At 51.2% G+C, this 26,264-nt stretch overlaps 8 protein-coding genes across 8 annotated transcripts; 4 read left to right on the forward strand and 4 right to left on the reverse strand.

The window, feature by feature from the left end:
- Positions 1-218: 218 nt before the first annotated feature.
- Positions 219-2,079, reverse strand: BO80DRAFT_365947 (putative amidase; the record flags this gene model as incomplete). Its single annotated transcript, XM_025716220.1, has 5 exons — positions 219-1,223; positions 1,280-1,545; positions 1,595-1,662; positions 1,718-1,839; positions 1,906-2,079. 5 exons carry the CDS (start codon positions 2,077-2,079, stop codon positions 219-221), a joined length of 1,635 nt encoding a protein of 544 aa, XP_025570965.1.
- Positions 2,080-3,105: 1,026 nt separating this feature from the next.
- Positions 3,106-5,349, reverse strand: BO80DRAFT_416377 (general substrate transporter). Its single transcript, XM_025718182.1, has 4 exons — positions 5,303-5,349; positions 4,965-5,216; positions 3,760-4,898; positions 3,106-3,687 (listed from the first exon to the last, which is right to left on the reverse strand). Exons 2-4 carry the CDS (start codon positions 5,032-5,034, stop codon positions 3,334-3,336), a joined length of 1,563 nt encoding a protein of 520 aa, XP_025570966.1. The 5' UTR covers positions 5,035-5,216; positions 5,303-5,349; the 3' UTR covers positions 3,106-3,333.
- A 4,131-nt stretch (positions 5,350-9,480) lies between these two features.
- On the forward strand, positions 9,481-12,501 carry BO80DRAFT_416380 (alpha-1,2-mannosidase family protein). Its single transcript, XM_025718183.1, has 5 exons — positions 9,481-9,693; positions 9,769-10,310; positions 10,367-10,800; positions 10,851-11,617; positions 11,692-12,501. The coding sequence occupies exons 1-5, from the start codon at positions 9,608-9,610 to the stop codon at positions 12,146-12,148; spliced, it is 2,286 nt and encodes a 761-aa protein (XP_025570967.1). The 5' UTR covers positions 9,481-9,607; the 3' UTR covers positions 12,149-12,501.
- A 2,116-nt stretch (positions 12,502-14,617) lies between these two features.
- Positions 14,618-15,958, forward strand: BO80DRAFT_428924 (uncharacterized protein). The gene is made up of 2 exons (XM_025720353.1): positions 14,618-15,698; positions 15,767-15,958. The coding sequence occupies exon 1, from the start codon at positions 14,742-14,744 to the stop codon at positions 15,636-15,638; it is 897 nt and encodes a 298-aa protein (XP_025570968.1). The 5' UTR covers positions 14,618-14,741; the 3' UTR covers positions 15,639-15,698; positions 15,767-15,958.
- A 948-nt stretch (positions 15,959-16,906) lies between these two features.
- Positions 16,907-18,899, forward strand: rhgB (putative extracellular rhamnogalacturonase). Its single transcript, XM_025714398.1, has 4 exons — positions 16,907-17,672; positions 17,728-17,766; positions 17,828-18,029; positions 18,096-18,899. The coding sequence occupies exons 1-4, from the start codon at positions 17,037-17,039 to the stop codon at positions 18,875-18,877; spliced, it is 1,659 nt and encodes a 552-aa protein (XP_025570969.1). The 5' UTR covers positions 16,907-17,036; the 3' UTR covers positions 18,878-18,899.
- Positions 18,900-19,262: 363 nt separating this feature from the next.
- BO80DRAFT_505303 (1,4-alpha-glucan branching enzyme GLC3) lies at positions 19,263-22,322 on the forward strand. Its single transcript, XM_025724478.1, has 8 exons — positions 19,263-19,628; positions 19,686-19,810; positions 19,890-19,989; positions 20,045-20,157; positions 20,215-20,906; positions 20,961-21,296; positions 21,347-21,977; positions 22,046-22,322. Exons 1-8 carry the CDS (start codon positions 19,574-19,576, stop codon positions 22,070-22,072), a joined length of 2,079 nt encoding a protein of 692 aa, XP_025570970.1. The 5' UTR covers positions 19,263-19,573; the 3' UTR covers positions 22,073-22,322.
- Positions 22,323-23,049: 727 nt separating this feature from the next.
- On the reverse strand, positions 23,050-25,379 carry BO80DRAFT_428928 (F1F0 ATP synthase subunit beta). The gene is made up of 7 exons (XM_025720354.1): positions 25,305-25,379; positions 25,049-25,215; positions 24,828-24,913; positions 24,726-24,768; positions 24,270-24,586; positions 23,355-24,204; positions 23,050-23,295 (listed from the first exon to the last, which is right to left on the reverse strand). The coding sequence occupies exons 1-7, from the start codon at positions 25,313-25,315 to the stop codon at positions 23,216-23,218; spliced, it is 1,554 nt and encodes a 517-aa protein (XP_025570971.1). The 5' UTR covers positions 25,316-25,379; the 3' UTR covers positions 23,050-23,215.
- On the reverse strand, positions 25,130-25,907 carry BO80DRAFT_428930 (uncharacterized protein). The gene is made up of 2 exons (XM_025720355.1): positions 25,305-25,907; positions 25,130-25,215 (listed from the first exon to the last, which is right to left on the reverse strand). The coding sequence occupies exon 1, from the start codon at positions 25,586-25,588 to the stop codon at positions 25,352-25,354; it is 237 nt and encodes a 78-aa protein (XP_025570972.1). The 5' UTR covers positions 25,589-25,907; the 3' UTR covers positions 25,130-25,215; positions 25,305-25,351.
- Between the last annotated feature and the right edge of the window lie 357 nt (positions 25,908-26,264).

Consider the following 26,264-nt stretch of genomic DNA (forward strand, 5'->3'; position numbering starts at 1 on the left):
AGACTTTCTCCATCTTCTTATCGGGCGGCCGGCGCTAAACCCCTTCCGGTGAAGTAAGGAGGGGTTCCCCTTTCAGTCCCTTCAGCTGCCTACCGAGTACCAAAGGCTTGCATCCCACGGGTCAACCTGTTTTCGTGGAATCGACTATACTATGTCTTTGTGATAGATACACTCATGCCGAAGCGAATCAGAAATGACAAACTTGACAACCCCTGAAACTATATCACGTCCTCTAGCTCGGTACACGCCTCCAAGTATCGTCTGAGCTGATCACGGACGAGCGTCCGCTGCTCAAATGCATAGGCCATGCCTATCAACTGCTCTTCGCTCCACTTCGGGCCCAGAAAGCTGATGCCGAAAGGGATTCCAGGGGCGCGTTGCACTAGATCGCCGCGGCTGTTGTGTTCAACCGGAGTCCCATCTGGATATGCCCCGAGAGGGACGGTGATAACCGGCGTACCGAGAATAGCAGGGATGCCGTAGGCGACAAGAGTAGGAAGGATGACAGCATCAAGATTATTGCGCGATAGAGCCCCCAGCAAGCCTCCTTCCTCACCGAAATAGAGGGTCTCCTGATACAATGGCCAAAAGGCCGGCGATGTGTTGTTCAGTCCAAGGGCAATCACTTGGTCCCATATCCCCGTGTCGCGCGACGGATAGTCCTCCCATGGATTGTGCTGGGTATGGTATCTGATATCCTCCAGGCTGAGGATATTAATTGGGTTCCGTTTCAGTTTCGACAGATAAGTTGCGATGTTCGTCGTAAAGTCGGCGGCCTCGACAATGGCCGGGTTCAGACTATCATAGAAGCTACTGTATGCAGTGAAGTTGGCATTGTCGACTACAGTAGCGCCTGCTCGGCTTATCACGGAGACTGCTGTTTCAAAGGCTGAGGTTATTGGGGTGCCTGCCGGGCCCAGGTAATCGATGACATTTCGAGGGATACCAATGCGCTTGCCTTGGAACCCGGACAGCTTGCAAGCCGCCAAGTAGTCCGGGAGCCTTTCACCAAATGGCGAGGCCATGGTGTAATTGTCTTTTGGATCCTGACCAGCAATGGCTTGTAACAGCATGGCTGCATCTTTGACGGTTCTAGCCAACGGGCCAACCGTATCCTGGCGCTCGCTGATAGGGATGACCATGTACCGTGATGTAAGCCCGACAGTTGGCTTAATGCCGACAATGTTGTTTCTGTCACCTGGAAGCAATATACTTCCAGCTGTCTATCCATTTCTAGGGCATCAGTACTACTAGAAGTTTGGGCAGGATCTTGACGCACCTCTGTTCCCAACGCAAATGGAATAAGACCCAAGTCAGTCGCAACAGCACTACCACTCGAACTTCCATTCGGGTCCTGATCAGGATAATACGCTCCGTATGTATTACCCCCTCGCCCGCTCCAACCATTGGATGAGTTTAACGAGCGGAAGTTGGCCCATTCCGACAAACTCGTCTTGCCTAGGATGATCAGACCGTTTTGTCGGAGCTTCGCCGCTACAGTTGAATCGGCAGAGACTCTGGATCCGACGAGCGCCCAGGAACCAGCTGATTGTGTAAGTCAGGCATGAGTGTTGGGTGGTATAGAAGAACATACCTGCGGTTTCCATCCCATCATTTGTGCCTATCATATCTTTGATCAAGACAGGAATCCCATGCAGCGGACTACATCAGTAGTCAGCCGCAGCTACGAATTAATCGTGCATGGACGATTACGTACCCCCGAGTACGACCTCGACGCCGCTCACGATCAAGTTGTTTTGCAATGCTCAATGCCTGTGGATTCAATTCCAAAATTGTGCCAAATTCCGAATCCACTTCGTCAATGCGACCGATATACGCCTGAGAGGTATCAGCATCGCCAGCCTCCATGCAAAGAAATCCAAAGGAATGAGCACGAACATTGACTAAATCCACACTATCAAAGCACCCCTTCCGCAGACCAGCTTGAAGCTGATCCACTGTCGCTTCAGCCAACCGTGGGAACTGACATTCTCCAACGCTATCCGCAACCGCGCCCTTCAAGCTCGAGAGGTGTATATAGAAGAGAGTCGCAAGGACCCAAACGCGCCAGAGAAACATAGGAACAGAAAGATGATATGAGATCAGATGTTTCGACAATGTAGCTCCGGTCAAATGCGAACCTGTTCAGTTCTTATGGCATCGATAAGCCTTCCTTAAATTCGATGCAACCTCACCAACTGCCAGACAGCTTATACACCAAGTATATCTAGCTCAAGGATGAGACACTCACTTCCACCTGACCCTACCATGACCAGACCCCAGCATCAATACTGGGCAAGAGCAGAGGCAAAGGAAAGCACAAACAACCTGAAGCCCCAAGCCCCAAGCCCCATGTCTAAGCCAAAGGCAACCAGTGACATGTCCAACCCTTGGCTAGCATAATCATCAATCAGCTCGCTACCTACCACAACCTCCAACCTTTCAATGAACAGTAGTAGTACTCACTATAACCCTCTCACTCTCAATCTCACTTACACCTTCACTGCAACCCAACCACCCCCAAAGATACCTTCCACCACACATTTACCTCACAGACAACCATCAAAACAACATACCACCCCTCCATCCCCAAATCTACGAACCCAAGAATTCAAGAATCCAAATATAGCAAAACTCAACCCACCCCTGTCTCAGAGTAATTTCTCCCCTCTCCGCGGGAAAGCAAAAAAGCGAAAAAGCAAAACAACAAAAATACACAACGTGAATAAGCCCTCAATCAATTCATCAATCAGCACGGGACGTTACTTAAACTTAACCCAGAGAGGAGAAAGTTAAATATTGCTCAACTGTCGAAGTGTACCAGCAATCAAGAATAGGGGGTTGAGATGAGAGTTACTTTAATCTTTCATCTAGATGGTTTATTGAAGGTTACATAGGTGAGTAGGATTCGAAGGGTGTTGGTAGTACGGGGTACAGTGGTTGTCGTACGGTAGGGAATGGGCCTGGAGGGCACGGACATATATGTCTGTCTATGTATGGATCTAGTTGGAAGTGAGATTGGTCCAGGCTGTACGACGTAGTTGTAACCCAGTATTCTTTACTAGACAAAGGAAGGAGAAGACGATGAGGAGGAAAAAGAAACTTGCATATCACACAACATCAGTCCAGCCGGGGATAGAATCTAGTCTTGTGCGGTCCTGTCTAACAAACACAAACACAACCCGAATCCAAGCAAACAAACCGATGTAAGCCCCGCCTCTAGGTACCCATCTAGATCTATCTAATTTGGTTTGCCTTGCCCCGTCTTATACCATTCAGTCATTCCCAGGAAATTGGGTTCGTTTATACATGCATGTGATCGATCTAGCCCAGCTAGACCTTGTTTTGTTGCTCGTTGCGGACACGTTCGGCTTCCTCGTCGTCCAAATCCTCGATGTGTGTGGAACCGCGCTTATGCATGGAGTGTTCCACTGCAGCACGACGGTCAGCCTCATCGACGGCACCGAAGAGGATGTCCATGTCTTCGAGACTGCGGCCTTTGGTCTCCTTGGCGAAGATGACGACGAAGACACCCATGGCGGCGCAGAAAATGCCGAACATGAGGAAGGTGCGCCAGCCGATGTTGTGGACGGCTTTGGGGGTGATTTCGGTGACTACGAAGCTCCAGAGCCATTGGGATGTGGCGGCGAGACCAACGCCGTAAGCGCGTAGACGGGTTGGGAAGATCTATGAGATGTGTCAGCTGGGCTGTTGTGAAATTTGGCGTGAGGATGAAGGGGCCAGGGGTCTTGTTCTTACCTCGCTCACATACACCCAAGGGGTAGGACCCCATGAAGCGGAATAGCCAATGACGTAGAGATAGATCATGACGACCATGGCGATGGAGGCCTGGGAAACGCCACCGGCGCTGGTGTCAGGGGGGTGTGTGGCCAAGACAGCACCAATGATAAACATCATGCTAGCCATCCAGATGGAGCCTCCGATCAGACTGAGCTTACGGCCCCAGCGGTCAATACCGACGAACAGGAAAATAGCTGTTGCGACCACCTTGACAGTTCCATAGACACCAGTGGCGAAAAGAGAGGAGTTGGTCGCACTAAGACCGATTGTTTGAAAGATCTCCGGGGCATAGTAGCCTATACTGTTGGTTCCCGACCATTGCTGTGAGAGCATGAGAACAAAAGCAAACCCGAAGCGTTTGAGGTTACTCTTTTGGAGGAACTCCTTATAGGTCAGACCCTCTGTGGCGGCTGCTTCCTCGGCAATGGCTGCCCTGATCTCCGCGATCTCTTTCTGAACAGCTTCACTGTTTGGAGATTCGTTTCTGATGTATGCAAGAGAGTGAAGAGCCTCTTCATGGCGCCCCTTGCCAGTCAGCCAACGAGGGGACTCCTTGAGGAAGAAAAGGCCAAGGAGCATGAGCCCGCCGGGGATAAGCTGGATGGCTACGGGGACACGCCATTGCTTTGTGCTCGAAGGAATGTGGATGGAGACACCGTAGTCTAGCCAGTAGGCGAAAGTGCTTCCAATGACCAGGAACTCCTGGAACATCCCAGCAACTCGACCACGGATATGCGGGGGGCAGTTTTCGCTCACAAAGACGGGCGTGATACTGGACATCCCGCCAATGCCCAAGCCGGCGATGACACGACCACCATAGATCTGACCAATGGAGTGCAGAGAGGCGACTTGAACAGCCGCCCCGATGAGGAAGATAACGGAGAAGATCATTAGGGAGTAGCGTCGTCCGATGCGCTCGTTGAGAGGGGCAGCGAAGATAGCGCCGAAGAAGCAACCCGCGGTCAGCAACGAGACGACATTGGAAGAGATGTCGGAATTCTTGGAGGATGCAAAGCCGGAGGAGCCAGTAGGTAGTCCAAAATCTTCCTTGAAGCTGTCCAAGGAAAGGACACTACCCATCACACCCGTATCATAGCCTAGCAATCATCGACCACCGATTAGTTCTCAGCACGCCTGGATTAATTCGAGAGGTGCAAGCATACCGAAAAGAAGTGACCCAGAATAGGCCACTGCTGTGAGAATATACACACGATAGTTTTTGAAGAGGCCCATGGTGGGAGAATTGTCCAGGAACTGGTAGGCAATTGATAATTGATCCTAGCAGCACAGGGCATTCCCAGAGAAGAGAACCAAGGGAGAAGCCAGAGGGCTGACTTCCCCCGGAACCCTTGTGGATATTTATCATTGTCATCCCCATTCCTAGTAAGCCGCCGGATCCCCATGCTAGAGAAAGGCTAGAGAACACTTAGGTCAGCCAAGCAGACATCTCATAGGGGATGGGAGAGAACCCCCAGCATCGGTGACGATGATACCCACTCACCCGCAGAAGCGACCCCATTTCTCCCCGCACCTGGTGCTGGATCCAGCATTTCCGGGGGAATGGAGTGAGTTGGAGGCCGTCGGTGGATACGTCCGGAGAAATTGTGCGGAGGTGTCGAGTGGGTTTTTCCGTCCACTGGCGAGCGTTGCTACGCCACGCTAGGGGGGCGCCTTCACGGTGACTGGTAGGCTCAGCAAGAACTCTGCTGGTCGTGGTAGCTGCATCCTCGAAATATCATGCCATCAGTGTGCACAGCAATCACTGGAGGGGGTGCGGACTAAGTTTGACCCATGATGACGATTGTGTTGGTTTTATCCTGACCCAGACTGTCAAGAGAGGGGAAAGAGAATGTATCCCAGCTGAAATGCATCCTAGCTGACATCGCCGGATCGAACCGACTGATGCAGAGTCGGTGAGCAGAAGCATTCAAGCGCCTTATCGTTGCCTTTCTATTGGGTTAAGTGTGGACCAAGTGTGGGAATATACCTTCCGCACATATCATGGCTTTCGGAATGACGAGAGACGCTACACTGCTAACGGATGTAGCCTGAAAAGTCCCCATTCACACGTCTTCCCTGGCTTCGTGGCCTTGATGACCATCACGATAAGCATCGTCAATCATTGTGGCTGTCTATATCTTGCAGGATGAGCAATAAAGCCCCCTGCAAGTGAGCAGTCGCTGCCTTGACAGATGTACCAAGTGGCAGTGAAGGAGCGAATCACCCACGCGACTGTCCCCTTGCCATCACCAAACACTCATTGCTCCGATCCAGTAGCAAATTGGAATCCGTTTTGCCAAGCACAAGTGCATCAAGTGGCGCTTTTTTCATGCACCAGGAGCAAGCTAACCTGCGCCCCGTTCATCCGGACTTCCCAGAATCTTTTACCACCAAGGGGGTGTGACTTGCTTGACCATCACGATGTCGGGTATACGTATACCCCAGAGGTGCTTCAGTCAGGATATATCCCTCCGTGTCGGATTACTGTGGCATGGATGCATCCGGCCAACCTCGTTTAGTCTTGGTTTGCGTCGCCTCAAATGTACATGCATTGTACTTTTTGGTGTGCAAAGGGAGCAACTCGTTTCCCCTTACTTTGCTTTTCTCGAAGACATGCCGTGTGATGTTTTGCCATCTGCCGAAAACTTTCCGTGAGCACCTGCTTTCAGTTGACCACGCTCTAACCCTGAGAAAAGAAACTCCTTGCATACAGCTCTCTATCCCTTTACCTAGCTCTGATAGTACATCTTCCTAAGCGATCTAATCACTCTCGGAGCGCAGCCGTTTGACAAAAGCATCTTTCACCTCGGAAGGTGCAGCCTTCCACCTTCCTTTGCCGAACTATCAACCTTAATTTTCTTCAATCCCTCAAAGCCCACATCGCTCACTGTTGAGAAGAAGGACTCAACAAATGGCACAAGTGGTGTGGCCATCACCAAGACGTGCAAGGCAATTTCTGCACCAGCCCCAGGTCTGAAGTCTAGGATAATTCAAGATTGGTTTGCTCGGAACCAAAGAATTGGGCCTTGAAACCCTTCATGTAACTGTCTTCCAGCAGAGCCTGTCAGGTCACCACCGGAGGTAGAATGTTCCACATCTTGATGTCGGTGTCTCTAGCATGGTATAGGCCATCATGCGGCACAGCAGTAGGGTCGATTGCAACAAGGTAACATGCGTCCACGAATTCTGGGATATCCACACTCATTGTGGAATGACACTGTATAGGTCAACATGAATCAGGTTTCTAGCACAATGGTCTGTTTGGTCTTCATAATCTTCTCAAAAAAGATCCATTTCTACGCCAAATAGGTGTCTAAAGCCAGCACACTTATCCATGAGGTCATGGGCATCGACCAGCTGCCGCGGATCCTCATCGCCAAGCTTAGTTTTGCATACACGGAATCCCCTGAGTAGTCTTTGCTGTACTTGAAGCGAGTGAGGAAGCAACGTGCTCAAACACCTTGATTCAAATCGGTCCCGAAAGTATCACTTCCCTTGAACCCATCCGGGATGATAGCAGGATAAACCTCACAAACAGTTGTCCACTTGTGTCTCCATTAGCGGGCCTTCAAAATGAACATGTTGGTCATTCAGGCACTCAAGTCTCTTACTTCGGAATTTGTCCCCCATCCGTACACCATTATTCGGTAACAAGATCTACATGCATCTTGCGTAGGCCTTCCAAGCGTCAGGTTTCGAGCCTCATGAACGGGATTCTGACCTTTCCCGAATCAAACCTCTCTCCCCCTACTTGGAATAATTTCAGCATTAACCAGCGGTAGTCCCAAAGAGCTGCTAGGTTTGCTGCCCAGCGAACTTCACAGGATAATTCCGGCGTGAGTTCCGTAAGCATAGAATCATTGAACCATAATCATTCTACTTTTACTTGATCGCTCCTCAAATACAGCTATCCGGATTGTGGGGGCATGGATTGACCCCCAACTTATCGTGACATATCCCCATTTCCAATCTTTTCCGGTGACTTGATGAGCCCCGACTTTGAGGGGCAATATCGTAATTTTGTTAGCAAGTTTTCGCGCTTGTAATCAGTTGCTTGAGCTGTTGATCGACCCATTGCATAAGGACCTTGGTTCTAGAGACCTGGCTATGTATTCAGTACGTATATGTATCAAGAGGAAGGTTCTTGGGCACGGCATGATTAGACTGTCACCCGCTCAGTACTATCTGAGACATCAAACTCATATCGCAAGGTACCACCCGCATAGGATAGGGTTATATGCCTCAGCTGAAAATTTTGGTGGTCGTGGTCGTAGTAGTCGTTGTATTTGAATACTCATGGGACTATATCTAGGCATCTAGCTAAGGCCTGGCAAGTGACTGATGCTAAGGCTGTAAAGGAGTAACGTGAAAGGAGGCAGGGGGCATAGATATTACCACTTCTGGGGTTGCTACGAATCGGGGTCCATCTTAGGCTAAGTAGGAGCAAGTTCGATTGTAGATGATTCAGGGTTAGATGAATCCTAACCCTATGTGACTGACGGAGTTGATGCCTTTTCATTATTAGTATCGTTGTCATATTTTTCCCTTGCATATCTTTTCACTTGAGAGTCTGTCTATAGCTATGGTAGCGCTCTTGCTATCTAGTTCGGTGAGGACATTAAGCCGGACCTCTACAGCATACTAAGCAACACATCAAGCCATGTCGGCACCCGAATCATTGAGTATGAAGTCAGTTCAACAGATCTCATGGTCAGCAACTTGCCCTTTGATTCTTCCACCTGACCGTGCAGTCACCTGACTGCATTTACTAGGCTTACATAAGATGAGTTCCTGATGCCCGGTGACCCACCCGTAAAGACCAATCATATCACCAGTAAGATACCCCTGAACGCCGAGGCATGTGGGTGGATCATTGGCTGAAATGATCTGCCCGATAATTCAGCAAGGAACCAACAACAAATCAGACGGCCAGGCACAAATGCTCGTCGAACGCGGGTCCATGATCGTTCCCTTCATACTCAGCACTATAGCGTGCTAACTTGTCTGCTTAACGAGAAAAGGCCTGACTGATCGACACAGTGGAGCTGGAGAATGCCCTAGTCAAGAATGACAATGAGGGCATGTGCTCGGTTGGGGCTCATGACTGGCTGCCATCGTGATGCATCATCCGGACAAGCCCACTAGCAGAATCTCAGACGCGGATATCAGTCGGATCTGATATGAGGAATCGTGAACAGAGCGAATCTTGATACCATATGGTACTGACTGGTAGTGTTTTCTTTTTGCTCTGCTCGCGTCCCCTTCAGGGGGCATACCACAAACAATTGGAATGCGTTTAGTTGTGTAACTAGCACCACTAGTGGCTACTGTAACCGTAGCTGGGCTTGATAATGTGGGCTCGGGGTGCTGTCCCGCGTGTGATAGAGCACACAGCTCCTCCTTTTAGATACCTGGCTGCAGACCATGGATGCGCGTATCCGGAGGGTATCCATCCCTACTTTCTCGCCCACTCATCTCAGGCCGTTGGAGACTAGCAAACCCTTCACACCACCGGTGATCACGGCATGTGCTGGATCCTTATGCGATCAGTGGGCAAATCATTCACCACTAGAGGCACACCCGCCCATTCATCGTCAGAGACATTATCAGGACCCCGCTGGAACTAGGATCACTCAACTAGTTTTTGAGACCTGTAGCTTGACATCGATGGCATCTGGAAGTCGTCATTGCATGCCACTATTTGCTGCGTCCACGCCGTTCTGGAATAAATATCCATAAGTCTCCATTGTTAGGGAAGGCTTGACAGCCGTCTAGTGCCCGCTATTCACTGTGCCCTTGATTCGCCATGGGGTATTGGTACGCTGTGCTAATCTTGGGTATGCTCGAACCAGCCGTCCATGCTGCAAGCCTGACCTCTCACGTAAATTTATTGTAAGTCGCAGTTGAAGAGGTGTTTTACGATTCGGTATCTCCATTATGAAAGTCGCAAGTCTAACTATCATAAAGCTTGGGAACGCAAAATGGTGGCAATGACTTCCCCGGAGCGGCTCGTCCGTTTGGAGTGGTGAAGCTAGGGCCCGATCTGTATGTCTCTGGAACAGATTCTTATTCCGGTTACTTGCCCAATGGCAATTTCTCGGGGTTCAGTATGATGCATGAACAGGGCACGGGAGGAGCCCCCAAATATGGCACAGTCTCCCAACTGCCTTTAGTCGGGAACATAAGTAACCCGCTGTCCAACATAACCATCGGCCGGTCAGGCACGGACGAGGCATCTGTGGGCTACTACAAGGCACAGACTGCTCAAGGAACCGTGGTGGAGCTGAGTGCATCTGCTCATGCAGGAATCTATCAATATACCTTCCCGAATGGCTCGAATGGGAACATCTTGGTTGATGTTTCGCATGTCTTGCCGTCATACAGGGGAATGGGACTTAGTCAGGGATACAAAGGTGGTAATATCACCATTTTCCCCGACGGGCACTATGAGGGCCAGGGAGTATACGACAATGGGTGGAATCGTTCCCCCGATTGGTCGATCTATTTCTGTAAGCTCTTTGCCCCATGAAGGCCTCTTCATAGCAGGGTTGGCTGACTTTACCAGGCGGTCACTTTGATGTTTCGCCCATCAGCAATAAAACATATATTGGAACTGATGCCGAAGGCAGTATCGAGCAGAGCGGCGGATTCGCATCTTCTTCGTCAGGGTCAACACGGGTTGGAGGTGTCTTCACCTTCAATAACCCGGTAGTCACCTCGCGCGTGGGCATTTCGTGGATATCCACGCAAAAAGCATGCAAAAATGTTGAAGACGAGATACCAGAGGATAAGTCATTTCAATCGGTCGTGTCCGATGCCCAGTCCGAGTGGGAGGCCAAAGTCTTGTCGAAAGTCATCACGACAAACACAAACGAAACGACTCTCACATTGCTGTACACTTCTCTTTACTTCATGCATCTGATTCCCACAAACCAAACAGGAGAGAACCCTCAATGGACATCCCAGGAACCATACTATGAAGACATCTTTACTTACTGGGTGAGTCCCTAGAGCACCGAGATAGGAGAATCAATCACTCATCTTCGCAGGATCTTTTCCGTTGCTCGACTGCTCTCATGCAAGTGTTGCAGCCCACCGCCTATGAAGAGCAGATCCGTTCGCTTATTGACATTTGGCGATTCGAGGGCTACATGCCCGACGCACGATCCTCGAATTACAATGGTCGCACCCAGGGTGGCTCGAATGCTGACAACATCTTGGCCGATGCATATGTCAAGGGCGTGCGCGGTGCTGTCAACTGGGAAGATGGCTATAAGGCCATGGTCAAAGATGCTGAAGTGACTCCACCCAACTATCCCGTCGATCCTCAGGCGCCCGATTCATCAACCAAAGAAGGAAGAGGCGCATTGCCAGACTGGCTCAGCTTGGGCTATATCACGCCTAGATTCAGCCGTGCCGTCACGCGGGCAGTGGAATATTCATGCAATGACTTCGGACTGTATCAGGTAGCATCGGGACTTGGAAAAGATGATGATGCGGCAAAGTATCTGAATCGTTCCAGAAACTGGCGAAACCACTGGAATGCCAACCAGACCTCGCTGGGATTCTCTGGCTTTGTTGTTCCTCGAAATGAGTCTGGTTTTATTGAAACCGATCCATTGAACGACAGCGGCTATTGGGGAGACCCTTACTACGAAGCCAGCTCATGGGCCTATTCGTGGGCAAGCATCCATGACATGAAAACGATGATCGACATGATGGGTGGCAACCAGACCGTTCTCAACCGTCTGAACACAATGTTCATCGAAGGGGCCAGCGGCTCCAGCGGCATCATTTTCGATCCTACAAACGAGCCGTAGGTCCCCCTTCCCTCGATTGACCGACAGTCGTCATTATATGCATGAGAAATTGGCTGACCAGGCGTTCTAGCATGTTCAACGTCCCTTATCTCTACCACTATATCAACCGGCAAGACATGTCCGTCTTCCGGTCGCGCGATATTGCTAAATCGTATTATGGTACTGGCGTGACCGGCCTTCCCGGTAATAGTGATGCAGGAGCGATGCAGACATGGCTATTATGGAATATGATCGGACTGTACCCGGTGACAGGGCAGTCGACCTTCCTGATTCATTCCCCCTGGTTCTATTCCCTTGTCATCGACCTTGGGGATGGAAAGCACCTGAATGTCAGCTCCAGTGGTGGTGACGGAAATGGAGGGGGAAATATCTATGTGCAGCGCCTTCGCGTGAATGGGGAAGACTGGAAAAAGAATTGGCTGACGTGGGATGACATCTTTGCTCAAGGAGGAACTCTGGAGTTCGAGTTGGGAGACACAGCTAGTGACTGGTTCACTGGGGGGCTGCCACCCAGTCCAGCTTCATAATCAGAGTCGCCTGCATGTGCAGGTTTCCTTGCGGTCTGTACGTATTTTGCTTAACGATGTCAAATGAATATAACTTTACCCGGAAGGGGTCTCCAACAGGAGCATTCTCTGGTTTTTTTCTCGTAGATCGACTCAGGAAGCACAGCAACTGAAATGAGGATACGAGGGGAGATGATTCTCCATAACCATGTCCGAGATGATGTGATCCTCCGTATTGTCCACAACAGAAGTCGAAACAAGTTCTCTTGACCTCCATCGGTGTCGATAGCAGCAACTCAGTATTGACGATCGCGTTGATCATCATTTGGATGACAGGGTCTGCATGGAAATCGGGACATGACGGAAGGTACTCCGTGGACGAGGCATCCATGCTCGTGAGAGTGGAGGGAAGCCTGAATGACTGAGGCCGTTTGGCAACGACTTAAGGTTCCGCAAGTACCAGGGTTCGGGCTAGTCCTATTACAGCACACTTAAAAGGGGCATGTAACTTATCCCGGCCCATACAGTATGCATACAATAGCGGCCCCCACCGGTACATCCTCCTTACGCTGTCCTGCCACCAACCGGGAAGTATCCTATCCGGAGTATTGATGCTTGTAACACCAGTGTATCTACCAGCTATCCTCCAGGGCCTTACAAGACCCAGAAACGATCGCCCAACCTCCACTGGATGGGCCGTCACTTCTCCCTGAGTTTTGTTGATCGCGGCAGAGAGTTCGGTCTCCGGCCGGGTCTCCGGGTGGCAAGCCGCCTTGTTTGGGAATTTGCTCCTATGGGTTCCACGTGGGGGTCTAGCCAGTCTACCCGGGAACTATATGAAGCCCTCACTAAAGATAATGTACTATGTAGCTTGCTTGGCACCCTATTCCCCTGGGTATGATGACGAAATTGAGCTAAAGATTTCCTTAACGGCGATCTGCTTCTTGCATAGTACGCTAGAGATCTAGCTTATTCGCCACACCCGTGTTCTGCAGCTACTGCGGGAAACACTTGAGTGTGTTTCTGCAAGCCTCTTGCTGCCTTGCATCCCTGCAGCCACGCGTACTGCAGTATACGAGCGAATCCACCCAGCATGTCTCCATCTCGCGTTTATCGGCAGCTTTCGCAAATGAAGTTCCTTTCCAGAATTCAATACCGCGGAATGCAAACTCAAATTCCGATAGAATCGAGCCACTAGCAAAGTTTGTCACATCAAGATCGGTGGTGCACATGCAATTGCAGTTTCAATGCGTGCTGCTTCGCCAAGGTCCAATTACTATTAGTGTGGAGATAGCTGCACTTCGCCTTTTAAGGGAACCCCCGCCCTGAGGCAGCTGATGGAGTAGGTGTAGTCGATTGGGAAGAATGGGATACCACTTAATGAGCTCCCAGGTGGCTGCCGTCTAATGCCATGTCCCGGCTGTACCCGGAGCTTCTGACCGCCATACAACTATTATAGACTGAAGGCATATAATTGCAGGTCATCTTTTCTTCGGAACTGCATTCTGTACTTTGCATTGCTTGGCTCGAATATGTTTATACTGGATGAGATCGGATTAAATTGCGGTGGTGATTGGCTGGCCTGCCACCAACTTACACGCATATGCATGACCGTTACAGCTGAGGATGAACTACCAAGGCAGCACGCAGGCCCCCTAGGACATGCATAGATAGGCGCTGCATGAATGGTAACTCAAAAGGCTTCTTTCAAAGCCTGTCACGTTTCACATAATACAGCTTTCCCAAAATCAGTTTAGATCGACAAGGGCAACAGCCTGGGATTCTTAGTAGGTCTCCAAGCCAAGTCTGGGATCTAATCAGGCATGTCGAGCTCACGCCTGAGCTTCATTAGTAAGGACAAGTGCCAATAGTATGGGTGCTATATAGTATGGACGCGGTCGGCCAGGAACGCTGCAAGGTAAGATGAGGCTGCAGATCGCAGTGGCAGTGGCGGCAAATGTCCCGGTGGCTTTATGCTCTCCAGTGCCAATCAGCAGATCCGGGTGTTTGCCGATTGGGCAGCCATCGTCCAGAGACGTTGTGATTTGCAACCTTGCCGGCGATATTCATTAGACAGCATCGGGGGACGATGATGTTGAGCTTGCCTGGCCTACTAGTCTGGTTCCAATAGCAAGATTCACCTGCCTACCTGCGGGATCACGAAATAAAGGTGGAGACAACATGGTCCTACATCATACTGTATGTAGCCGATCATCCTCAGACGGCTTTGAAGGTTGCCTGGCTTGAAGGGACAATCGGCCCAGCTCGTACCTGTATCCACAACCAAGCAGCGCTGACTCCATCGAGCATACACCCTTACTATCCGGAGCAGGAATATCATTGCATCGCACATGGAGCCGACCCGCCAGCTAGCTCCTCTTCTCCTCAGCTGCGAAGGGTCTGAAAAGGACGTAGAAAATGATGATCATTCGAGCCAACGGTGACTTATAAGAGCCGACTTTCTTCGCTTTCTCTGACTCTTTTCTTTTCCTCCAGCAGCGCATCATTCACTCTTTCTCACGCTCCGACTCCAGTCATTCATTAACAATACTCACCAAGCCACAACCCTAATTCCTTCTCTTCCATTTCCATTTACCGAATCTTATCAAGCAAAATGAAGGCCTCCTTTATCACCATCCTTGCTACTCTGGCCACCTCGGCCATCGCTGCCCCTACTGGCAGTCTCTCTGGAATCACCGAGGTCACGAAGACTGTGAATTCGGGTTCCATTGTCTCCAGCAATGTGGTTTCCACTCCCATTGCCAGCTCTGGCGCCACTGGTCATATCGTCCAGGATGCTGGCAGCACTGTTAATCAGGTCTTGACTGTCACTGGCCCTGACGCAAAGAAGCTTCTCATCCAGTTGAGCCCTGATGTCGCCAACCTTCTCTCCGGCCTGGGTCTTCCCGGTGTCGGAGTCTCTGTTGGTTCTATTGTTAAGTCGGCTGCGTCTGTTGGCGACCTCATCAAGGACCTCGGCTCAGCTGTTGACGGTCTCCTCACCGTTGTCGACAAAGATGTCGGTGCTCTCCTGATTCAACTTGACCCTGAGGTTACGGGTCTGCTCAGCGGACTTGGACTGCCCAGTGTCGGTGTTCCCGTTGGCTCAGTCGTGGGCACCCTTGGCGAGAACCTCAAGCGCTCGGCCGATGGAAAGATTGTCGAGGACCTTTCCCCCAAGGTCAAGGACGTCCTCGAAGTCACCGGCGCTGACTCCAAGCGCCTTCTTGTCCAGCTTAGCCCTTCTGTCGCCTCTCTTGTTTCCAACCTTGGTCTTCCCAGTGTTGGAACCTCCGTGGGTCAGATCATCAAGACTGCCAGCAATGTCGGTGACCTTCTTGAGGACCTTGCTGTGCCCGTCGAGCAGCTCCTCACTGTGGTTGGCCAGGATGGCTCTTACCTCCTCATCCAGCTCTCTCCTAAGGTTGCTGCTCTCCTGTCTGGCCTTGGTCTCCCCGCTTTGGGCACCTCTGTGGGTAGCATCGTTGCGACTCTCGGTCAGAACTTGTAAATTGTGAGTGCACGCCACTGATGTTCTGGGAATTCTTTCAGAGTAACGCTAATCTTCCATCTACAGGGTGTATAGTCAGTCAGTCATGGTGTCTGCAGTGGTTTCTCTCGGATCGGACTTGGACATACTACTACTCTTCTCTGAGGAATCGGCCTGTTTATGTGCCGGCGATGAAAAGCGACGATAACCGCATTGTATATTTATTTGGTTCTGTACTGTTGAGCAGATGTTGCATATGTCGGGGAAGCCCGCAACTATTGGTTTAATCTTAATTGACGAGTTTATAAGAGCACAACTTGGTTTTCGATGGTGGTGATGCGTATGCTCAAGGAATGCACAATGGGTACGGAGTACTAATTCCCGGAGTGGTAGAAGAGGGGCCGATGGATGTTGGGACGGCGAGAGCCGACCAGTAGGAGACCGAGAGGAAGCCGGGGTGGATCCGACGGGACAAGGCATACAAGGCTACAAGGCTACGACGGCTTATAGAGTACCATCGGCCCGGTCATCTCACGGACGGTGTTCCTTTAATCCTTATTGCTACTGTTACTCCATCCGGAGCTCATCTATGTGATACTACTACATTATTTACAGCATGCGTGGTATCTAGACCCTGATCAGGAGCCGGTGCTCCAACCGAGATCGTCCGCCCAATCCCCTGATCAGTGTGCCATGGACCATCCCCTTAGTCTTTGACGTCGGGCGTTTCAGGTTGAAGATCCACATCCGTTGAGGCAGGGGGAATTATTCCCAGCGGCTCCTCTTGAGCTCCTCTGGTAAGGATTTTTGCGCCCTGCTCAAGCAGTAAAAGCAAGTTAATATAGCGAGATCACAAGATGGTTAGGCAGTCGCATCCTCCGCCCACCCCCTGGGATCTGCCTAGGAGCGCGACCAGGAATGAATCAAAGAGGCCTTCCTGAGTCCTTCAATATACTTGAGTCCACAGCCGAGCTCGATGCTCCAACGAAATTATCTAAGACAAACACCCTAGGGCGTGGAGCAAGTCTCGACCGGGAAATAGCGCATCGATCCCGCTCGTTCGATGTTTTAGATGGTGCCGCTACTTCCCCATCCAGGCAAATAGCCTTGATGGCTCCGGCAATAGTATCGATAGCTTCGTCCTGTTCTTCTCCCTGACAGTCCCTGTGTCAGAGTTTGGAGAATCGCTCCGGCAAAACGTTCTAGAAATAGAAAGGTGACAGCGGGAGACAGGCCACTGTCAAAAGAAAGCTCGAATAATATTAGCCTATAAAGAGGCACCACGGCCCTCGTTTACATGGCTCATCAGCGACTTCAATGTTCATTCTTTAGGGTGTCGGGACTCACTCATTTCCAGTCTTTCTTTTCTGAAAACTCACATTCCTTTCTTTTTTTCTAATTCAAGCTCGACGGAGCACGATGCGCCTCGACAAACTCTCTTTTCTCTCTTTCCTAGGCCTGGCGCCTATCTTTGCTGCAGCGCAGCTCTCTGGTTCCGTGGGACCGCTGACTTCGGCTTCCACCAAAGCGGCCACCAAGACCTGCAACGTTCTGGATTATGGTGCTAAGGCGGATAAGTCTACCGATTTGGGAGCGCCGCTGGCGTCTGCCTTTGCTGACTGCAAGTCTGGTGGTCTTGTCTATGTCCCTTCCGGTGAATACGCCCTCTCCACCTGGGCGAGGCTGAGCGGTGGTAAGGCATGGGCGTTGCAGATCGACGGAGTTATCTACCGTGACAGCACGACTGGTGGGAACATGATCTACATCGAGCACTCCAGTGACTTCGAACTTTTCAGCAGCACGTCGTCAGGCGCTATGCAGGGTCTGGGTTACGAGCTTCACAAGAAAAACAACTGGAGCGGGCCTCGTTTAATTCGTTTGTACGAAGTTACTGATTTCTCGGTTCACGATTTCATTCTGGTCGATTCTCCCTCTTTCCATATGTCGCTGGATACTTGCACCAACGGCGAAATCTACAACATGGCAATCCGCGGTGCTAATCACGGTGGCCTGGATGGCATTGACATCTGGAGTACTAACATCTGGGTTCATGATGTGAGTGTCAGGGAGTAGAATACATATATATCCAGACTATTGACTAGTTTTACAGGTTGAAGTGACGAACAAAGACGAGTGTGTCACGGTCAAGGTACGATTACGATCAGTGACAGACATCCCCAAAGAGGATGGAGGCTAACAAAGATCTACAGAGCCCGGCAAAGAACATCCTAGTCGAGAATGTTTACTGCAACTTGAGTGGTGGATGTGGTATGGGCTCCTTCGGGTCTGGTACTGAGGTCAGCGATATCGTTTACCGGAACATCTACACCTGGAACTCGAACAGCATGATGTTGATCAAGAGTAACGGAGGAAGCGGCTACGTTGAGAATGTTCTTCTTGAAAACTTCATCGGTAAGCAAGGATGTCCTCAGCGTCAGGAATCCCGCGTGAAACTAACCAATGGATTGCTCTTCATAGGCCATGGCAACGCGTACTCGTTGGATATCGACAGCTACTGGGCCAGCATGAGCGCTGTGGACGGCGATGGTGTGCAACTAAGCAACGTCACGATCAAGAACTGGAAGGGAACCGAGGCCTATGGCCTTAATCGTGGACCTATCAAGGTGATCTGTGCCAATGGCGCCCCCTGCTACGACATCACCATTGAGGATTTCGCCATGTGGACGGAGAAGGGTGACAGACAGTGGTACTCTTGTGAGAGTGCCTATGGTACCGGATTCTGTCTTAAGGACAGCTCCGACCATGTCTCTTATGCGGCCTCCACGACCACCGTCTACACCGCTCCCTCGGGCTATTCTGCGGCTACGATGGCGGGTGATCTGACCACGGACTTCGGCACTACTGTCTCTATCCCCATCCCAACTATCCCCACCTCTTTCTACCCCGGTGCCACTCCTTACAGTGCCCTGATGGCCGACAGCTCCTCGTCCACTGCAAAGGCCCGCGCTCTTGCTGCTAGTGGCTCCGCTGCCACCCATGCTGCCGTCTCTAGCAGCACCTCTAGCAGCATCTCCGTTGCTGCTGCCGCCCAAACCGAAAGCGTCCCGGCCGTGACTTCGACCATTGCCGCTGTTTCGAGCGCTGCTGAGGAGGCTTTCACCACCTCGGCTCCGAGTGTTGCCGCCCCCACTGGTGCTGGCAACGCCCCGCAGCCTCCTTCTGCTTCCGGACAGGCCGGACCCGGCGAACAGGGTCAGAAGGGCGAGCAGGGCGAACAGGAGGTCTGCTACGTGCAGTAATCTGCTGGGTTTTGAATTGTCCTGGTAGCTGTGGCTCTCACGGCTAGGGACATGTCTGTAGGAGCTGGGGTATGTAGCTCAATTTGAACAGTTGCTGCGCAGGATTGGTGTGATAAAGACATTGACTTTAATCTTCTCTTCATTGTATATTATCCTTCATATTGAGAACTTGAGGCATATATCTAATCTGTTTCGTTATGCGCCGGTTGTAGAGAAAATTGGCCCTTTTGGTTGGGTAAAACGGCTGAGGTGCAGCACCAGGCGGGTACCTGTTCCGTACCTGACCCAACCCCATCACGTTTCACCATTAGCAGAAGGAGACCAGAGGATGCGGAACACTCCAGTTCGGCGCCAAAGGGGACCTTCATTCAACTACCCGATCGCTTGAAGATTGATTGGATGGCATTTGAGGCTGGGAAATTCCACCGGCCGGGGGCTGGGACTGGGAGAGAGCAAACAAGGGGTGATGTCACCCTGGAGGGTAGCAGCAGGGAAGAGGAGCTTTGGCCTCGACCTTCCCCCGCATGGCCTCAACCACCTCCTCTTGCCTCCCATCTGTTGGGCCTCCCCGCCTCTCCCTGCCTTCTCATGATCCTGTTTTGACGTTGTTACGCATATTTTTCCCACTCGTTACTAATTTCATCCCTACAATCCACATACCAGAGCTTGATCTCCTGGCACTGCTGATCAGTCTCCATGGCTTCTACCGAAACTCAAACTGAGCTTCAATCCACGCCTTCAGACGGCACAGGTCAGTTGTTTCGATCGTGTCGCTTTTGCTCCACTGGCTTGGTCTGACTTTCAACAGGAGTTATTCAGCTCGATCCTTGGCTTGAGCCTTTCCGAGGAGCTCTGCAGCACAGGTTCCGATTTGTGGAGAGCTGGGTCAAGACCATCAATGAGTCGGAAGGTGGACTGGAGAAATTCAGCAGGGTAGGTGATCTTCCTAGCTCGCTGTATTCATTTAATTGCCGCGACTTGCCACCAGCAATTGACACGATATCTCCGATAGGGCTACGAGAGATACGGTCTCAATGTCAACGCCAATGGAGACATCACTTACAGGGAATGGGCACCAAATGCTGTTCAGGCTGAGCTAGTTGGTGATTTCAGTACGTCGCGCAGTGCGGGGAAGATCGGCCGGTGAAGCATTACTGAGACTGGCAGACAATTGGGATGTCACGGCCCACCCAATGACGAAGAACAACTTTGGCGTCTGGGAGATTACATTGCCAGCAAAAGATGGTGTCCCGGCAATTCCTCATAATAGCAAAGTCAAGGTGAGCAGCACAGTAACTGAGGAAAGCCCGTGTCTTCTAACATTATTTTGCTCGCAGATAACCATGGTTACCCCCGGCGGGGAGCGGATCTACCGTATTCCTGCATGGATCAAACGTGTCGTGCAGGACCTCACTGTGTCTCCGATCTATGAGTCGGTGTTCTGGAATCCACCAGCGAGTGAACGGTATCAATTCCAACACCCTCGCCCTAAGAAGCCCGAAAGCCTTCGCATCTATGAGGCTCACGTGGGCATCTCTTCTCCTGAAACGAGGGTCGCAACATACAAGGAGTTCACTGCAAACATGCTGCCCCGTATCAAGTACCTCGGATACAACGCGATTCAGCTCATGGCTATCATGGAGCATGCCTACTACGCCAGCTTTGGGTACCAGGTGAATAGCTTCTTCGCGGCCAGCAGTCGCTATGGTACCCCGGAAGATCTGAAGGAGCTGGTGGATAAAGCACATAGCATGGGTTTGGTGGTGCTCCTTGACGTTGTTCACAGTCACGCGTCCAAGAATGTTCTAGACGGACTGAACATGTTCGACGGTACTGATCACCTTTACTTCCATTCAGGAGGGAAGGGTCAGCATGACCTTTGGGACAGTCGCTTGTTCAACTATGGGAACCATGAAGTCCTACGGTTCCTCCTGAGCAATCTCCGCTTCTGGATGGAAGAGTACAAGTTTGACGGTTTCCGTTTCGACGGCGTCACGAGTATGCTGTATACCCACCATGGTATAGGAACGTGCGTGAATGAGCTTCTACACCTTTTCTTCTCCTTTGACTAACTCAAGACTAGAGGCTTTTCCGGCGGATACCACGAATACTTTGGGCCTTCGGTAGATGAGGAAGGTGTGATGTATCTGACCCTGGCCAACGAAATGCTTCATAGCCTATATCCCGAGTGTATAACTGTGGCGGAGGATGTATCTGGGATGCCAGCACTGTGCTTGCCACACTCCCTTGGAGGTGTCGGATTCGACTACCGGCTTGCAATGGCAATCCCAGATATGTACATCAAGCTTCTGAAAGAGAAGTCTGATGATGAATGGGACATAGGTAACCTCTCCTTCACGTTGGTCAACCGCCGTCACGGGGAGAAGACAATCGCCTATGCGGAAAGTCATGACCAAGCGTAAGTTTATCAATCCCGAGGCCCGCATGACGATGGCTAAATCACAGCAGACTTGTCGGCGACAAAACCCTCATGATGTGGCTCTGTGACAAGGAAATGTACACCCACATGTCCGTGTTGACGGAATTGACCCCCATCATTGAGCGTGGCATGGCTCTACACAAGCTGCTTCGCCTGGTCACCCATGCTCTCGGTGGTGAAGGTTACCTCAACTTCGAGGGCAACGAGTTTGGCCACCCCGAATGGCTTGACTTTCCTCGTGTGGGAAATAACAACTCCTTCTGGTACGCACGTCGCCAATTGAACTTAACGGAAGATCACCTCCTGCGGTACAAGTTCCTAAATGAGTTCGACCGCGCCATGCAATTAACCGAGGAGAAATACGGCTGGTTACATGCTCCACAAGCATACATCAGCCTGAAGCATGAGTCTGATAAGGTCCTTGTTTTCGAGCGTGCAGGTCTCCTCTGGATCTTCAACTTCCATCCTACCAACAGTTTCACGGACTTCCGCGTAGGCATCGAGAAAGCTGGAACATACCGAATTGTTCTCGATACCGATGACGAGGAGTTCGGTGGGTTCGGTCGTAACCGCAAGGATACGCGCTTCTTCACAACAGATATGCCATGGAATGGCCGGAGCAATTATCTCCAGGTTTACATTCCTACCAGAACAGCACTGGTAAGTTCTTCCCTCAGTTATTCCTTTCAAGAAAAGTGAGACTAATGACATTGTTTCACCGGTTGTAGGTTCTAGCATTGGAAGAGACCTTGTAGACTGAACTCAAGAGGTATTTCCACAAAGCCAGCACCAGCTACACTCGTTGCGATAGTCGAGTTGCCCTGTCAATGCAGGATGTGATCATACGTGAAACGGCAAAGCAGCATTATGTTTACTCTGTAGCGTCAACACATGTGTTTCATTCACTGTACTTTCTTTCTCTATACATGCGAGTTTTACATATCTATCAGTGACACAACTATGTAATCTGTAGCTTCTTCCTATGAGAAAGCCTGTCATCGTTTCACCTTGACTCTAATACCCGGATTCCCTCCTCTCCCTTTTCTCTATTAAACTAATCCTCCCAGAATCATACCAGAAACCCACCCAAAATCATTCCCACATGCCAATAGATTACACTCTTCATAGATGACTCTAAAATACGACATTCACATCACCTCACACAATATCTTCATACAGAACATATAAACAGTCATATATCTATCAACCTCAAAAAGAAATCGTTCGAAAGAAAACGCCGTCCCTTAGCTTCTTTCTATATATACATACGGGAGCAATATATTCCTAATCACAGCAATAACTTGATTTGATCAAAGTGGCCGACAGAGATTGAAGTCTGGGCGAAAGTCATACATGAATCGGATAGCGCACTTTCAGTTCAAATATGGAATAGCGAGCATTTGATGGGATTGGGTTTGTGGGGTAAATGGGGGTGGGGAAGGGCATGGAGTAACAGTATCAGAGATGGATAGTATTGGATACGAAGGGAAGGAAGCTAATGTGGAGGGGACCGTAAGGGCGAGTGTCTCGGAAAGGAAGAATGTTACTTGGTTACGGAGTACAGATTACAACTACGGCAAGCATATAGAAGAGGTCATGATTCCCAACAAAAGAAATGAGTACAATTGTCCCAGCCCAGCGGGTATCAGGCTGATTGTGGTCATTTTAACTTACTTACATGAGCACGTAGTGTAACACAAGTCTAGAAGTTTCCATCTAGGCTTAAGAGAGGTGGAGGTAAAGCGCTCTCTTCCTTTTATATAGGGGACCTCGCCGTTCTTTCAACTCCCTTTTCTCAATTCGAGTACTGTACACGGATCGGTAGAAAACGGAACATGGAAGAAAGGAAGTCCATGCCTAACAAAAAAGGAAAAGGGCGCTTAAAAACAATATTACATTTAGTTGTTCTCGAGCTCGGCCAAGATCTTCTCACCCTTGGCGCGGGCAGACTCGAAGTCACCAACCATGTAGAAAGCAGCTGTAACATCAATTAGCACCAGTTTGAGGTCAAGGTGTAGAAACAAGCAGTAAACTTACCCTCAGGAAGGTCGTCACCCTCTCCGCTGATGATGGCCTTGAAACTGCGGATGGTGTCCTTGAGGTCGACCAGCTTACCCTCGATACCAGTGAAGACCTGGGCGACGGTGAAGGGCTGGGACAGGAAACGCTGGAGCTTACGAGCACGCTCGACGGTGAGCTTGTCAGCCTCAGACAGTTCGTCCATACCCAGAATGGCAATGATATCCTGGAGGGACTTGTACTCCTGGAGCATCTGCTGGACACGGGTGGCGGTGTTGTAGTGGTCTTCACCGACGATACGGGGGTCGAGCATACGAGACTTGGAGTCAAGAGGGTCGACGGCAGGGTAGATACCCAACTCGGAGATACCACGGGACAGGACAGTGGTGGCGTCCAAGTGAGCGAAGGTGGTGGCGGGGGCAGGGTCAGTCAAATCGTCAGCAGGGACGTAGACGGCCTGGACGGAGGTAATGGAACCCTTGGTGGTGGTGGTAATACGCTCCTGCATACCACCCATGTCGACGGCCAGAGTGGGCTGGTAACCGACGGCAGAGGGGATACGACCCAGAAGGGCAGACACCTCGGAACCGGCCTGGGTGAAACGGAAAATGTTGTCAATGAAGAGCAGCACGTCCTGACCCTCCTCGTCACGGAAGTACTCGGCAATGGTCAGACCGGTAAGGGCGACACGGGCACGGGCACCCGGGGGCTCGTTCATCTGACCGAACACAAGGGCGACCTTGGATTCACCCTCGAGCTGAATGACACCAGTCTCCTGCATTTCGTGGTACAGATCGTTACCCTCACGAGTACGCTCACCGACACCAGTGAAGACGGAGTAACCACCGTGGGCCTTGGCGATGTTGTTCTACAAACAGAGCGTTAATCATTGAAATTGGAGAAAGAAAGATTGTCAAGGGATTGTAAACTTACGATCAGCTCCTGAATGAAGACGGTCTTACCGACACCGGCACCACCGAAGAGACCAATCTTACCACCACGGGCGTAGGGGGCAAGGAGATCGACGACCTTGATACCGGTGACCAGAATCTCGGCCTCAGTGGACTGCTCGATGAACTCGGGAGCCTCAGTGTGGATGGGGCGGAACTTGTCGGCCTTGATGGGGCCACGCTCGTCAATGGGGTCACCAGTGACGTTGACGATACGGCCGAGGGTGCCAGGACCGACGGGGATAGTGATAGGAGCACCGGTGTCACGGGCGGCAGCACCACGGGTCAGACCCTCGGTACCTAAGGATCGGAATGTTAGCCAAGGGGGGGGAGCGGTATGCGCGAGAGACCACGTAGAGAGAGAGAGAGCGGTGACCAAGAGGTGTGGTGGTTATCCAGCTGCTCTCGCATCCATGGCCGTGGGAAAGAAGTAGCTTACCGTCCATGGCAATGGTACGAACGACATTCTCACCCAAGTGTTGCTAGATTGGGTTAGCTAAGGGAGCTTGATGTCATCAGAGCTGTGACTTGGTGTACATACAGAAACCTCGAGGACGAGCTTCTGGCCGTTGTTCTCGGTCTCAATGGCGTTGAGAATGGCGGGGAGCTTGTCACCCTCGAACTTCACTGTTGGCGAAAGTCAGATATCGTATTTTTTGATAGGCATTGAGTCGGTTTTGATGGAATTTTGGATGGAATCGCGGCCCGGAAAAGATTTTCGCGTAGCCGCCAGCAGGGTTTTAACGGGGGACCGGCACATACCGTCGACGACGGCACCAATGACCTGGTGGATCTTGCCAACGGAAGTGGCCTCAGTGCTGGCCAGACGGGCCAGGGAGGGAAGGCCATTGGTCTTGGGCTGGAAAGCGCGACGGGCGACGGAGGTAGGTCGAGCAAAAGCAGCCCTCCCGAAGGTCCGGGCAAGACCGCTGTAACAAGGGGGACTCTGGTTAGCAAAGGGCGAAGAAAAAATTCAAAGGGCCCTGGTAGAGGGCGGGTAGCGGTGGGGGCAACACACCTCTTGAACATCTTGATGGTGTTGAAGAGCGAAACGGGGTATAGAGGTCAAAAGGACGAGAGGATGGGGAGAGGGAAGAAAGAGGGAAAGGAAGGGAAGAGGTTGAGGTTGAGGTGGACACGGGCGAATGTGTCCGGCTTAGCCTTTCCGGGGCGGTTTTGCCGACGATCCCGTGATGTACCGAGCAACGCGCTGGCCAGCATGGTAACCAGCTTCAGCTCCCAGGTGCCCCTAGGGCGCCTCCTGCGGCGACCGCCAGCTGCCAGCCTCTCTGCAGAATCCATCGATTCCCATATGTCCGTGATGCTGGCCGCTGGGCGAGTCCCGTTCTTTCGTTCGAGCTTCCCACCTTGCCCTGTTTGGTTGTTAGGGGGAAATTCGCACACAAATGGGGATGGGCTTGGCGCCCGGAAGCAATGGCTTATGGGACCCCATCAAAATGACCACCGCACCCCGATCTATAATAATCTTTCTGGACTATGGAGGTAGATACCTAGGTACACGAGCTGGATAGATGTCTCTAGACCGAGACCAGTAATCAAACAGGTCATCCTCAAAAATAATATTCACTCTTGTTCTTCACCACCTCTCGCCCGATTTCCCCCCATATCCCTCCCTCTGCCACCTGCTTCCGGAGGGGGTTGGTCGCGCTCGCTGCAACGGAACGCAGAACCGACGATATCGGACGAACGCTCTGCAACGAAAAATCTGACGTGTTCCCGTGATTACCCTTTCGGGAGTCCCAGCTTGGTCTTGCGGTGTCGCGACGGTAAACAACCGGGCGGCCGTGCATCTGGTCTAACCAGCCACTGACCAGCTGTATCTACTAGAAATGTGTCTGTTCAGCCCAGCACCTCTGGTACAACTGGACCCCCCCGATTTACCGCCTCTTCATGGGCGCTGCCACCAGGGATATCAACTAACGTCATCCACTTGGTTAACCCTTCCATTTGTATCCGT

This window comes from Aspergillus ibericus, assembly GCF_003184845.1.
Source record: "Aspergillus ibericus CBS 121593 unplaced genomic scaffold BO80scaffold_54, whole genome shotgun sequence".
NCBI classification, from domain to species: Eukaryota; Fungi; Ascomycota; class Eurotiomycetes; order Eurotiales; family Aspergillaceae; genus Aspergillus; species Aspergillus ibericus.

Excerpts from the sequence above, each read along its gene's own strand:
- rhgB (XM_025714398.1), top strand. The coding sequence starts at position 17,037 with ATGCGCCTCGACAAACTCTCTTTTCTCTCTTTCCTAGGCCTGGCGCCT. Across the intron at positions 17,673-17,727 it reads CTAACATCTGGGTTCATGAT|GTTGAAGTGACGAACAAAGA; the intron begins GTGAGTGTCAGG and ends CTAGTTTTACAG. Across the intron at positions 17,767-17,827 it reads ACGAGTGTGTCACGGTCAAG|AGCCCGGCAAAGAACATCCT; the intron begins GTACGATTACGA and ends AAAGATCTACAG.
- BO80DRAFT_428930 (XM_025720355.1), bottom strand. The coding sequence starts at position 25,588 with ATGGATTCTGCAGAGAGGCTGGCAGCTGGCGGTCGCCGCAGGAGGCGC.
- BO80DRAFT_416380 (XM_025718183.1), top strand. The coding sequence starts at position 9,608 with ATGGGGTATTGGTACGCTGTGCTAATCTTGGGTATGCTCGAACCAGCC. Across the intron at positions 10,801-10,850 it reads AAGACATCTTTACTTACTGG|GATCTTTTCCGTTGCTCGAC; the intron begins GTGAGTCCCTAG and ends TCATCTTCGCAG. Across the intron at positions 11,618-11,691 it reads TTCGATCCTACAAACGAGCC|CATGTTCAACGTCCCTTATC; the intron begins GTAGGTCCCCCT and ends CAGGCGTTCTAG.
- BO80DRAFT_428928 (XM_025720354.1), bottom strand. Across the intron at positions 24,914-25,048 it reads CATTGGTGCCGTCGTCGACG|TGAAGTTCGAGGGTGACAAG; the intron begins GTATGTGCCGGT and ends TTTCGCCAACAG. Across the intron at positions 24,587-24,725 it reads TCGTACCATTGCCATGGACG|GTACCGAGGGTCTGACCCGT; the intron begins GTAAGCTACTTC and ends TCCGATCCTTAG.
- BO80DRAFT_428924 (XM_025720353.1), top strand. The coding sequence starts at position 14,742 with ATGAAGGCCTCCTTTATCACCATCCTTGCTACTCTGGCCACCTCGGCC.
- BO80DRAFT_416377 (XM_025718182.1), bottom strand. The coding sequence starts at position 5,034 with ATGGGCCTCTTCAAAAACTATCGTGTGTATATTCTCACAGCAGTGGCC. Across the intron at positions 4,899-4,964 it reads TTCTGGGTCACTTCTTTTCG|GCTATGATACGGGTGTGATG; the intron begins GTATGCTTGCAC and ends GATGATTGCTAG. Across the intron at positions 3,688-3,759 it reads CTTGGGTGTATGTGAGCGAG|ATCTTCCCAACCCGTCTACG; the intron begins GTAAGAACAAGA and ends CACATCTCATAG.
- BO80DRAFT_505303 (XM_025724478.1), top strand. The coding sequence starts at position 19,574 with ATGGCTTCTACCGAAACTCAAACTGAGCTTCAATCCACGCCTTCAGAC. Across the intron at positions 19,990-20,044 it reads TGAGCTAGTTGGTGATTTCA|ACAATTGGGATGTCACGGCC; the intron begins GTACGTCGCGCA and ends TGAGACTGGCAG. Across the intron at positions 20,158-20,214 it reads CTCATAATAGCAAAGTCAAG|ATAACCATGGTTACCCCCGG; the intron begins GTGAGCAGCACA and ends TTTTGCTCGCAG.